The following is a 13,925-nucleotide window of genomic DNA, read 5'->3' on the forward strand; positions in this document are numbered from 1 at the left end:
TCAGTGATCTCCCGTGAGGTATGTGAACTTGTATATAAATGGAATTTGAAAGGGGCATGTTATGCCCAAATAAGTAATTTCTCTTATGAAACGTTCTAAATAAATCATAACAAATAGGATTGTAAATAGAATAAAAATAAAACCCAATAAAGATCTTGGATTCCCGACATTCAAGACTAGCCCAAAACTTTTCTCCTACCCAATCCATTTGGGTGTGTAAGCCAAATATTAAAGAGTTTTGCTTGAGGACAAGCAAAGATTCAAGTGTGGAGGTATTTGATGTGTTCAAAAAACAACATATAAATTACATCAAATAAGGCATAAAACTAACCCTTTTTAGTACTGATGTTGGAAAAAGCGTGCTTTTGTCTTCCTTTTGAATTTACAGGACCAAATGAGCTTAAACGAGCAAAAGTAACAAATATACAGCAAAAACCAACATAAATACAAAGAAAAGAAGTAAACGTGACACGCCCGACCCCTCGGCAGCATCCCCAAAAGCAAAAACAAGAAACAAAAGACAGACCACGGGCCGTGTCCACTAGACACGGGGGCGTGGTCAGGTGTCTGAAGAAAGGACAAAGCTGTGGAAGCTTCTATGCCCACCACGGGGGATGCCCAGCTCAGCACGGGGCGTGGTCAATGCTAAGATGCGCAAAATCTTGAAAAATTTTGGTAGTACAGATACGCTTCTGCCCACGTGGCCGTGCCCGACGAACACGGGCCGTGTAGAGCCCTATGCTGACAAATGTAATTAATGAAGGAAGAGAAAAGGATGGCTACGGGGGCGTGTCCGCTGGACACGGGGCCGTGGACGGGCTTCTGTTCAGGCTATAAATAGGGGTGCTTGGCTCACTTCAAAAGCATCCCTTGGCAAACAACTACTCTCCCACTTTGCCACCACTCCCACCACCACTACACCACCAACACACACCACCATCATCCATCATCCACCTTTAGAGTGTCTAGTAGTCTCGGGATCCAAGATTGATAGTAAAAGTTCTTGTCAATCAAAGGCCATGTTTGGCTAAGTCTCTTACATCACTTGGTGAAGACAGGTTTTTTATGTATTACTTTTGATTTTTAATCTTTCGGCACTTTTTATTTGGTTTTGTATTAATGACTTTATAACTAGTTTCTTATGTTGATGGTGAATTTTCTTTATCATTTGTCTGTGGTGTCTTGACATTCCTTTACTGTCTATATAAAGTAAAAAAATTACACCATTCATATATGTACGGTCTATATAGAGGTATGTTGGCTACCTGGTCGGGAGTTAAGGGAATTGTTTAGTAAGGTTCTTGCCTTGTTCAGTGTATAGATCCTTCAAGGACCTGGGTTAAGCTTACTAGGACCTCCTTCAATACCCACTGGTATTGAATGGCGGGGGTGCGAATGGCTTGACCCCCTCATATGAAACTACTATTAATACATTAAACTGGCTACTTGGGATGTATCATTGCTGACTCAAACCACTTAGCTGAGGGTAACATCACCTTCAAAAGAGGGGCCTACCACTTTTCGCATTAATAACTTAATTAATTATCTTTCAATATTCCGACCCTTTGGGATTGTATCCTTGCTGACTCAAACCACTAGTTGAGGGTAACGTCACCTTCAAAAGAGGGGACTACTATTATAACTAAGATAATCTCTTAAAAAGTCCGAAAGTGCAAAAATATCAAAGGATACTTAAAAGGCGAGTCGGATCCAAGTGATTCATCTTGTTTATCTGTTTTTATTTTATTTTTATTTCTGCATTTTTAGTTTTATTTTTCATGTTCAAAACCTTTTCTCAAAAATTTTAAATTGATTAGACATTGAGGATAAACCGGTACTAAAAGCTCTTGTGTCCTTGGACGACCTCGGTATCTTACCAACGCTATACTACGCTCACGATGGGTGCACTTGCCCAAGTGTGTTTTTAGTGTTAGTAGAATATCGTGTTTTGACTAATGCGTAAAATGGAATCAATAAAAATATATCACGCTTCACACACAATAGTCAACGTTCGTTTTGTTCGTTGCCTAAAATTAACAAACAAACACAAACGGACATGAACAAGTTCATTTCCTTAACAAATGAACACGAACATAAAATTTCGTTCGATAAGTGTTCGTGAACGGTTCGTGAACACATATATTTCTTAATAAACGACATGAACAAGGTCTTGTTCGTTTCGTTCGGTTCGTTTATAGCCCTACTCATAGGTCTAGCTTTAACCTGGTGGAGCGATGAGAAGACAACCCGAGGTGCCGAAGCAGCCATAGCCTTAAGTTGGGATCAACTCAAAGAAAATATGACCTGACAGTTTTGCCCACGTAGTGAGATCAAAAAGTTGGAAGATGAGTTCTAGGCTTTGAAGCAAGTTGGTGGTGAAGATGTAGCCTACAATAAGCAATTCCATGAGCTCAATCAGTTAGTCCCATGCCTGTTCACTCCTCTCTCCAGGCTCATAGAGAACCAACAACTCTTGAAGCTGCCATTCATATAGCCTCCCAACTCATTGAACATCATGTCAAGTCTGGGATCTCAAATGAAAAGGAGACAAGGGTTTGGCCAACAAAACTTTAGAGGACCCAAAGGAATCAAATGAACCCAAAACCGAGTCATCATCTCGTTTCAATTCCAAAAGGAAGCGAAATGATAGGAACTATGCCGTAACCTCCACCAACCCACCCATACGAGCTATTCATATACAAGTTACACCCATTACCCAAGTAGCACCTAACACTACTTACTCAAACAAGAAACCCTACACTGGTTCTCACACCCAATGAAACCACTGTTACTACCATCATCAACCCAATGCCCTTTGCTGACAGTGCACCAACTGTAGTTGATATGGCCATTTGGCCAACACTAGTCATGCTACCCAAAACCAAGTTCCACCGCCTACCCAAAATATGATCCAAACCTACCAACAGTCAAACTACCCCATGGTACCCTATGTTAGAACTTGCTTTAACTATGGGGGCTCCACTCATTTCAGAAACTCATGTCCTAGGTTGGTTAATATCATAAATGCTCAAGTTGAAGCCGACCCAGTTAACCAATCAAATCAGGTAAACCCGACAACTCCTCCAGAAAGGGGTAGAGCTTTCAACATCAATGCAAATCCAGCCAAGGCTAACAACAATGATGCGAATGAGTAGCTCAACCGATCTATTCCACTATGAAGATTCACATTTCTTATTTCGAAATATCATCATTTTCATTTTATATACTTATATTTCAAGTTATATCATTTCATACCATTGTTATTTCATATTATGTTTACTTGTTCAATTATCATTTGCAATTAATGACATTTTACATCAATTATGTTTCATGTTACCATTTCATGTCATCATGCATCACGACTAAGCTCATCTCATAATTCAAGAGATGTAGGTATCGCCTCACTTTTTCATAGGCTGGCCCCATCCTCATTTCATGGGATATAAGAACTGCCATCATTTAGTCTCGCTTTTTTGGGCTCGAGGCTCAAGTATCAGTTGTTGTGGATATGTCTACTTAGTTAGTAGATTTTAGGTCAAGCCACATAGAACTAATCATGACTCGATCACAAAACCGATGGAAGTTTGATAAAGATATGGTGGATATACCGCTGGTACTTACTATATATAAGTGTTTTGTCAAACAATCAAAAGCATTGTTAGTCTGGTCATGGGAAGTTCTGTGTAAGTATCGTCAAGCATGATTCGAATAACGATGTGGATGAAAGTTAGGGTAAAGACATGGTGGATACGCAGCTGATACTTCCTATATATAAGTGTCTTTGACAAATTTTCAAAAACAACGTTAAACTAATCATGGGATTTTATGTGTCAGTTGATGATTTCATTTTCTGTAGTTTCGTATGCAACTTTATCATTATGGCACTTTGATCTTCTCAAAACGTCGGAAAAATTTGATCCGAACCATTGTAAACCAGAGTTTTTCGTGAAATAAATAATCAATGGACCTTATTTGATTAATTGTTTATTTATATATTTTATTTACTTAGGTTAACAATCACATTTAAAATAACTATCCAAAAAGTTAATTAACCTAAAACTTTATAACAAAGTTAAGCTTGTTATACAATTCGGTTAATTAAGTTATTAAGGTAGGTTAGCAAAGAATGGAAGTTGAGGGACCTAAGTACAAGTTTTAAAAATCTTAAATAAAAAAGAAAACAAAGCCAGGTGCATCGCGGGATTCAAACCCGGCTTACACCCGGTTCACGAGCAAACACAAAGACCAAGTACCGCCCCACCACTGCCTATAAGACTAGAAGGTATGGGGGCCGGCCCTGCCCCGGCGAGCCCCGGCACCGCACCCCCACACCGCCCCCCATTGCTCCATCCCGTCCTCTCCGTCACCCATAAGACGAACTCGTCGGGCCTCTTTTCTCTCTCTCTTCCATCTTTCTCTCTCCTCTCTCTCTCTCTAAAATCAAATCAATTTATATTTTTAATTGTTTTTATTAATAGTGTGGGGGCCCATCCTCCACCCCTTGGTCCATCCCCTTTAGGCCCATCCTCACTCCCCGTGACGTGGCGGGTGACGTGGCGACCTATCCCTTTAGAGATGAGCCTCACCATACCTTCTAGCCTAATGTGTAACATTCTCTAGGAGTAACACTTTTAAACTAAGGTGCTGTTTGTTTTTGCAGACATAAATTGTCTGCAAGCTGATTTCATCTGTTTTTATGTCTGCAACTGAAGATGTGGTCTGAAGCTCTTCAAGCTGAAAATATAAGACTGTTTGTTTTTATAAATTGATATATCGTCTGTACAAACTACATGAACTTTGTTTTATTTTCCAAATCAAAACATCCTAAACTAATTACCTCCAAAATGTTTTAAGTTCAGAATCTACAAACATATGCATCCAACAAAACATCACAATTAGCAGCCAAACACAATCTACAAATATATGCATCCAATAAAACATCACAATTAGGGTTCCAAATTCCATCAAAACAACAACTAGTTTTTTGATCAACAAACCGTAATCATTTTCCACCAATTAGGGTTCCAAACATCAAAATCACCAACAACAGATCAACAAACTAACAAGATGAAGAGCAAACTTACAGCCCAAATGTCAGCAGGAACGAGGACAATGAAGGATAGAGAGAAAAACTAGGTGTAACCGACGGTGAAGAGGACGTAACGAGGTATATCAGGTCCGACAAAGTATCGTAACGTGAGCGGCACCATCCCCATGGTTAAAGGTAACGAGATCAGGTAGAATACCCACATGATTGATGATTGTTTGTGTTAATGGTGGATTAGGGTTTGTGACAAAGATATGGAGAAGAAGATGAAGATCGATTGGATGAAGCGTCCTCTCTCACGCAGGTGGCTTAAAGTTGGAAAAAATGATGATGAACAGGAGGGTTTTTGAGTTCAGAATGTATACGAGGGAGGAGGGTTTTTTTGTGAAGATGTTTGAAGTAAGGGTTTCAAAGCTTTTTTTTAAGCTGAAAAAAGTCATTTTAAGATCTGTTTAAAAGAAAAAAACAAACAGTCTTCAAGGGTAACGTCTGCGCACCTGCACACAACAGCTCCCTTGAAGATGTTTGAAGAAAAAACAAACACCCCTAAGTAGTGAAACAACCAAGATCATCACCCAATCTCTTCCTAATTCTCCTAGTCTTCGACATACCATGTTTATTGATTTAATAACAAGATGAAATCTACTTAAATCTTTTATTTTGTTAATTAATCAAAACTGAATCAAACCTGTTCGAGCCAGTGTGTTGAATATTCTTCCACATTCTTTTGGTTTTTGAACAAACCTGTTAATTCTCTTTTAAAACTCATCATAGAATATTTGGGATAATAAAAGCAAGGTTGGTTCAGAGGTTGTGTATCATTATCAGTCATCAGTGAACCAGAAGTCACGAGTTCGAGCCAGTGTGTTGAATATTCTATACCTCTCCTGCAACATCTGTGCGGGTTCAAGTCTTGCTCGTTCCCAATGCCCCCACACACACAGAGATCTCCCATTGTACGTAAACAACACCCACAAATATTCACATACTTTTCCAAAACAATCCACAATCCACTTAATCCCACAAACATTCTTATATTTCCATATCATCATTAACTTTACATTTATTTCTTATAATCACTTTGACAATTTAAATAACTAGTTTTACTTTAACTTCATAAATTATAAACATTACATAATCCAAAATGAAAACATTACATCCCATATTTTATAACTTTCTCAACAAGTTTCTCATGAGTTGCAAGCATGTATGGACTCATGTACGTAATTTCTTTTATGATTTCTCAATTAGTTTATTCTATAAAAGTATAACAAGCTTCTAAAAAACATAAAAATGACTTTGTTTAGTTTATAAAAGTTTAAGTATAATATAAAACTTTTTAAGAACTTGAATAAGTTGTTTATCACAAATTAATGAATTTACCTTATAATTAATGAAAATGATTAACCAAAAATGGATAAAAAGAAAAAGTGACCCGTTCATGCAAAGGACTTGGATCCAAAAACTCAATTCACAAATTACAAGGTTGGTTTAACATATCTCACCGCTTTCTTCAATGTATCCCCCATTGAAAATGTCAAATCAAAGAGGGTGTTTTGTTGTCTTTTACTTGGATCATGTGTAGTGGTGGAACAAAATAATATCTCTATTATAGGGCATTATTTGATATGTGTCATCCCAAACAGCATAGGGCATTATTGCAAAAATGGTGTAGTGGGGTATTATTCCAATAACGCCCATATTATTTTTAATGCAAAAAAAAAACAAAAAAAAAAACACACGAAATACACACTGCTCCAAACCATTTCCAAAAGTTGTCAGAGACCATGTGGGTAGCTCAAAAGTGATTGATGGACAAAAGTGATTGTCAGAGACCACAAACCAAATTCAGCGTTTTAAATAAAACGCCAACAACAAATTTCTCCAAAAAAACGCTGGATAACGCCTGGTGTAGTGGGGGAGGGGGCGTTTTGTGGCGTTTTTTTCAATTTTTTTTTTAAAAACCACGCCCCACTACGGGTGGTCTTAAAATGGGTTTTTTTTTTAAACGAAAACTTCATTAAAAAACACGGCCAACCCGACCAAAAACAACGAGCGACCCAACCACCTACAAAACCTTATACAAATTTACACCAATTATCCCAACTAACATCTATACATTTAGACCTATTCTTGAACCATAAAAACCCAACTGACTTAATCGATCTAAACACCTCCTCAACCTTCGGATTGGAGCCGTTAAAAACCCGATCATTCCTCGCTTTCCAAATAATCCAACACGCAATAACCACAATCCCTTGATACATCAACTGCTCCTTCCCTTTTAATCCGCAATGCAAGTGGGCTTCGAGCACATCCTTGATAGAAAAAGCAACCAAAAAAGGCGTCCTGGTACAATTACTAATCTTGGCCCAAACGTCAGCCGCAAAACTGCACGCAAAGCAGATGCGAGGCCGACTCCTCTCCAAAATTACACAAAGGGCAGCCGGTCTCAACGACCGGGATATTGCGCTTGGCCAGCTCCAACCTCATAGGAAGACGCTCCATTTCAGCCCTCCATTTAAAATGGGTTAAATGAGTGATAAATAGTTGTAGACCATGTATATGACATCTCAACCCGAAAACAATATGTTTGAGTTAGACGGTTCTATCTGTTTTTGACCCGAACTCATTAATTCAGACCTAACCTAAAATCAAAATATAGCTGTGTTGTGTTCACGTTAAGCCTCGACTAATATGTTTTTGCTTTTTTCGTTTATGCCTATGTCTTTAGGGATTAGATCCCATAACTTTTTTTTTTTTTTTTTCTAATTTCATTCTTTTCTTGACATGAGTCGTTTGTACATGTACAAATATTAGGGATTTAGGGTTTTTGTCTCTTGTTGTTGATGTGCCACCACAGGGTCGTAGCTTAGACTACCCGGTGTGGTTTGGTTAGTCCCTAAAGAGGCTACCCGCCACGTAGGCGTCACCTCACCATGGGTGGAGGACCATCCCCTTGGGGACTACCCAAGGGTGTGGAAGACTATCCAACCCATAATAAAAACCAATATAATATTAATATATTAATAAAGGGGAGAGAGAGAAGTCAGAGGGGGGCCCACAACTTTGCCTCGTCGCCTCCGTCTTGCAGCTGCCGGGAGTGACGCGACGACCCCATGAGGGGCGGTGTGCGACGTGGGGGACGGACCGGGACGGGGAGGGGACGACCCCCACACCCGATGGTCTGATGCCCTCACAACCGTAGCTCCTGTCACTATAGCCCTATGAGCTATGGTCATGCACTTGCCTTTGCCATGGCCTTAGATTCATCATCTCCATTTGTGGCAACAAATTGTTTTGATTATTTAAGTTTTCACGGGTTTTTATATCTTTTTCTAGATTGTATACGAACAGCATTGTTTTTCACTCCAGCGCGCCTGAACGTCAATGATTATCTTAGGTTTATTGTAATTAAGTTTGTTAGTTACGTAGAGTACATTGGTTAGGTATATTGTAATTATCTTTACAAGTTAGGTTATCCTTTTCATTGTAATTATCTTCCCTTGTATTCGTATATATACTATATATATACAGATTGCTAATATATACTATCTTACGTGTAGTTTTCTTATAGATATCACTTATACTTTGATGCTCCTTTGTTTTGTATTTACTTAGACGTGTTTAAAGCAGATGATACTTTTATCAAACGAAATAAGGTGATATGGGTAGAGAATGTCCGAGTACTCTCACTATCTGATATGCAAGAGTTGCCATTCCTATGCGAATATTATCTAATAGGTTATTCGAAGGCAATAGGACTAGATGATTGGATGTCCGCTATTTAGTTGCTTTACCCGGTGGTTTAATTTCTAAGTTACATCCCATAAGTGAAGTCAAATGTAAGACTTACGCTTGAAGGTTTTTGTGTATGACATGAGACGAGAACACTACCTGTGTTACCGTGAGGGTGAGGGTTAGGTCTTACGACCAAGTTCCATTATAAGAATACCGTATCCAGTATATCTCACCAATAGCAGAGCTAGAGGTAGGGTCATGGGAGGGTGAGATGTAGGCAAACCTTACCTCTATCCCTTGGGGGTAGAGGAGCAGCTTCCAGAAAGAACCCGGCACAAAAACAAAAGCATACGAAAACATTTTAATTTCATAGATTTGTTGAATTCAGTATTTCATATTTTTGTAGTTTCATAACCTATTTCGTCAAGTCGTTAAACAATATTATGTGTCACAAAAATATTAATATCGTTATAATATTGACTCTTTCAAACCTTGCCGGCCTTTTCCTTGTGAATATTTCAATTCTTCAGTATATTTTATTGATTAAAATTAACAAAAAATCCTTTGTTTATTAAAGTTTCAAACAAATTAAAGTTAATAACTCCCTTCTTTTCTTCTTTGATTAGTTAAGTATTACAACTTAGTCACCTCGACCACATAGGCCAATCGCTTAAAACAAAAACAAACATAAAAAAATCTAACTTTACCGGTATTCATGCATTCCATGTTAAACACTTACTTCCAAAAGCATACGTAAATTGTATTAAAAAAAATATTAAAAGTCATGAACTCAATAAATTCTTCGTCTTCATGAATTGTTTCTTGACAATTATTAAAATTAAAAAAATAATATATTATTTAAAGTAATATATAATAATATATTTTTAACACATTGATTTTAGTCTATAAATGTTTAGTGCCAATATTTTTACGAAATATTTTTGGTCTCAACTACTCTCAATTGTATATTTATAAATAAGTCATGTAGCCATTGAATGATACTTGAGTGTGCAAGACACCATGGAACTCCTCAAACCTTCTACTCTTTTACTTGTGATATTGAGTCTCACTATGAACTCTATGGGTTCTACTCATGGTCCAAACAAAGGGGGTTACTGGCCTTCATGGTCCAATGATTTCCCACCCTCGGCTATTGACACCACTCTTTTCACTCATGTTTATTATGCTTTTCTAGCTCCAAATAACACAACATTCAAGTTTGAAATCGACAGTCATACCGCTGTCTTGCTTAAAAACTTCACCACCACCCTTCACGAAAAGACAACACCGGTCAAAACAATGTTTTCCGTCGGAGGTGGCTCATTTGGCTCTAAAACCTTTTCCCGCATGGCCTTAGATCACAACTCGAGGAAAAGTTTCATCCTTTCCTCTGTAGAAGTAGCACGCAAGTTTGACTTTGACGGAGTTGACCTAGATTGGGAATTCCCACAAAACCCTATAGACATGGTCAACTTTGGCCACTTGCTTCACGAGTGGCGTGTGGCGGTCAAAAAAGAAGCTAAGTCAACCAGCAAACCACAACTTCTTCTTTCAGCCGCCACATATTTTAAACCAGAAATTACGTTGGATAATGTTTATCGTAAGTATCCAGTGAAGTCCATAAATAAAAATTTGGATTGGATAAACGCAATGTGTTATGATTATCATGGGTCATGGGATCTCTCTGCAACCGGGACCCTTGCTGCCTTATTTGACCCACATAGCAATGTGAGCACAAGTTACGGGCTACAATCATGGATCAAGGCTAAGATCCATCCAGAAAAATTGGTGATGGGGTTGCCATTATATGGTCGAACATGGAAACTAAAGGATCCAACTTTATATGGTATTGGAGCTCCAGCTATCGATGTAGGACCAGGAATTGAAGGATCAATGCCTTACGTAGAAGTGCAAGAGTTCAACGCCCAAAATAACGCCAAGGTGGTATTTGACGATGCAACGATATCTTATTATTCTGTTGCAGGAACCTCTTGGATTGGATATGATGATGTTAGATCAGTAAAATTAAAGATAGAATACGCTCGCTTACTTAAAATAGGAGGATATTTCTTTTGGGCGGTCGATGGTGATCAAGAGTGGAAAATCTCCCGACAAGGTATACATTCAGTTTTATCAATCTTGTACACAACTACAGCAGCGGTAGTCTGTTTTAATCGTCTTTTCTTATAAACTAATCTGTAGATGATAATTGCGTTAACTTAATGCTCGTTTTTGGTATCGATGCAGCTTCAGAGACTTGGATTAATTGAAAACTCAAGGACAAGACTTTGAAGTGGATTCAAGGAATAAGACGTGCATCATTTTGTTTGATTACATATTATATGTTTGCAATTGTCTTTCTTAATGTCGAGAAAAAAAAAAACAAATTTATTAGTTTTGTCTTAGTCATGAGTGATGCGCCCACGAACATTTAAAATCCATGGCAGATTTGTCTGTTTAGTGGATACGTATATATCTAGACATTGATTTTGTTTATACAAAACTTGAATGGGCACACCAAAGTGGAACTTTTAAGGTCATCTTTCGTGGTGAATTTATTTATCAAATGAATAACAAAAAACATAAAAATTATTTCTAATCATTTTATGTTAGGCATCCAGACAAAATGGGATCAGAGCAAAACATGTAGGAATTGGTTATACTAATAGCTTGTCAAAATGGATGAATCAGGTCGAGAATAACTGGACAAAATGGGATCAGAGCAAAACATGTTCGTGCTTTGTCAAAGCAGAACCATTTTAAAAATCAAAGTATCTGTTTGCTTTGGGTAAAAACGAGTTGCAATCAAATTAGGTTCGAAATGGAATATTTCAGCAATCGAAAATAGTAGGTTTTAGTTACCAATTTTTTTAACGGCTAAAACTTTCACAATTTTTTTTATATAGTACACTCTGTCGACTTAGATTGATTATATTTTCATTTTCGCCGCCTTTTCTCTGCTCAAGTTCATGAGCTTCCAATTTCTCAATGAATTCTGATCGTTAGATTGTCATATTCTTTAGTATTACTCTTCAAAATCATCAGGTATGTAGACTATTCACCTTGCGGCAACGCGTCCGCCAATTTATCAACCCATTCATCATCTTCTTTATTAATCCTCAACATTTTCATTTTGGCAAATAGATGACAGTATCTTTCTATCAGTTACTTCATTGACTCTCCCTTCAAAGCTGTAAAAATGTCGAATTCTTTCTTTAAAAGAGATTTCTTGCTTTTCTACATAGATAAGCTTCCTTGATATTTTACTTTCAAAGCATTCCGTATTGATTGTGCGGTTCCTTGATGTTGAAGCAAAGTGAAAATATCTTTGTTGATTGCTTGTTGTAGTAAATTCAACATCTTCTTTTCTTTGACAAACTTCTCTCTATCACCTTGAGGGATCTGAGTAACTAATAGCGCATATAATCATTGCCTAATATATTGCCTAATATATGCGCTATTAGCAACGCTAATTTTTTCACCACCTTCCCCGGTTGGAATGACGTACATCTTCTTCTATGGCCAGCCAACAATCCACGTAATTAGATTATACCCAATTTTCGAATCTCTCATGCCATCCCTTGTAGTCGTCCATACACATCAACTTACGAGGCTTGGTCATGGTGCCCATCTCATTATCTAAGTTCATGTTTTGAACTACGGTTGTGGGAGTGGTTGCAAAAGCATTATAGAACTCGTTTTCCATGATGAAAGTAGTTTGGAACGGATGAGGTCAATTTGGAACAAATAACAATTTTTCAGACGGATGAAGGCTTCGTGCGGATGAACAAAAAAAAAGGTTGACAAAGTTCCCTTCCTACGGATGAAGAAATTTGGTGCGAATCAAACAAAAATCAGCTCTTTCGTGCGGATGTAAAATTTTCAAACGGATTATGTTCTCTTCCATGCGGATGAACTTGGTTCTTGCGGACAAAGGTTAGTTCGCGTGGACGAGTTCATTTGTACGAAGATCAAAAACATGATTTTTCTCGTTTTTTGAAAATTTTAGCTTGGTTTCGGTTGAATTTTAAGCTGAAAATTTAGAGGCTTTGTTAAAAATGTGTTTTTTACATCCCTTGAAAAAATTAGTCCATTTTAACCGTAGGAGATGTAAAAATTAAGAAAAAAGTGTAGATTAATAATCATATATTTTCAGTCTCAACAACTCATTTACATTTGTATATTCAGAAAAGATCAAACTTACTGATTTGTATTTGCTATAAAATATGCAGAATTCCTCAAAGCTCATACACCCATGAGTCTCACCATTTGTATTTGTAGTGCTATTATAAACAACCCAAACAAAGGTGGTTATTGGCCTACATGGGCCGAAGATAATTTTCCACCTTCAGATATGAAACCATAGTCACATGGATCGCGGTTCGCTCCGATACGGGAACGTGGAACGGGATCGCAATTCGCTAGGTCCCTAAAATTTGGTACGAGGAGGGGTAGGCTCATTTCGGATCGATCCGGTACGATGTACCATATAATGTGGTACGATGTACGGTACTGGTTAAACTACGTGCTATTTTTATAAATTTATAAGTTAAAGGACTAAACATAAACTAATCAAGATAAAGGGAGTTAATGGAGAAATAGCAACTTTTTACTAAACTCTTTGTTATAAATTAGTTCTAAAAGTATAATAAAGGAAACTAGAGGGTGTAAAGTGATAAAAAAAGTAAGTTGATTTAAAACCCTAAAAAATAGAACGATGATAGGAGCGCCGCTCTGTACATTCTTTCTCCCTTCTCATCTTCATCTTCCATCAGAGAGATTAAGTTCAGCCAGAGCTTCCGTTGCTCCTGCCAGATATTCCGGCAACAACAAAAGCGGTTCATGGCTGCATACTGGGCAAGGACATGCGGTCAACTTTCCAATTCTGGTTCGGTTCATGGCTGCATCTTGGGAACGCCAATTTCAACATCGAAATCGCGATCCGGGTCGATCCGGGATCGCGAACGTACCGCGAATGGGATCGTGCGAACTGGATCGTAGATCGTGGGTAACCTAGCGAATTATGTGACTATGTATGAAACCGATTTCTTCACTCATGATTATTATGCTTTTCTCTCCCTTAATATCAACACATTCCACTTGGAAATCAACGAGCCAACCGCGTTATTGCTTAAAA

At 37.9% G+C, this 13,925-nt stretch overlaps 1 protein-coding gene across 1 annotated transcript; it reads left to right on the forward strand.

The window, feature by feature from the left end:
- The first annotated feature begins 9,802 nt into the window (after positions 1 to 9,802).
- Positions 9,803 to 11,328, forward strand: LOC110940570 (nod factor hydrolase protein 1). The gene is made up of 2 exons (XM_022182121.2): positions 9,803 to 10,904; positions 11,036 to 11,328. The coding sequence occupies exons 1-2, from the start codon at positions 9,809 to 9,811 to the stop codon at positions 11,056 to 11,058; spliced, it is 1,119 nt and encodes a 372-aa protein (XP_022037813.1). The 5' UTR covers positions 9,803 to 9,808; the 3' UTR covers positions 11,059 to 11,328.
- Positions 11,329 to 13,925: the final 2,597 nt, after the last annotated feature.

This window comes from Helianthus annuus, chromosome 5, assembly GCF_002127325.2.
Source record: "Helianthus annuus cultivar XRQ/B chromosome 5, HanXRQr2.0-SUNRISE, whole genome shotgun sequence".
Taxonomy (NCBI): Eukaryota; Viridiplantae; Streptophyta; class Magnoliopsida; order Asterales; family Asteraceae; genus Helianthus; species Helianthus annuus.

What these genes read in the sequence shown, in the direction of transcription:
- LOC110940570 (XM_022182121.2), top strand. Translation starts at nt 9,809, where the DNA reads ATGGAACTCCTCAAACCTTCTACTCTTTTACTTGTGATATTGAGTCTC. An exon ending in GTGGAAAATCTCCCGACAAG is followed by an intron (nt 10,905 to 11,035) that starts GTATACATTCAG and finishes GTATCGATGCAG; the next exon opens with CTTCAGAGACTTGGATTAAT.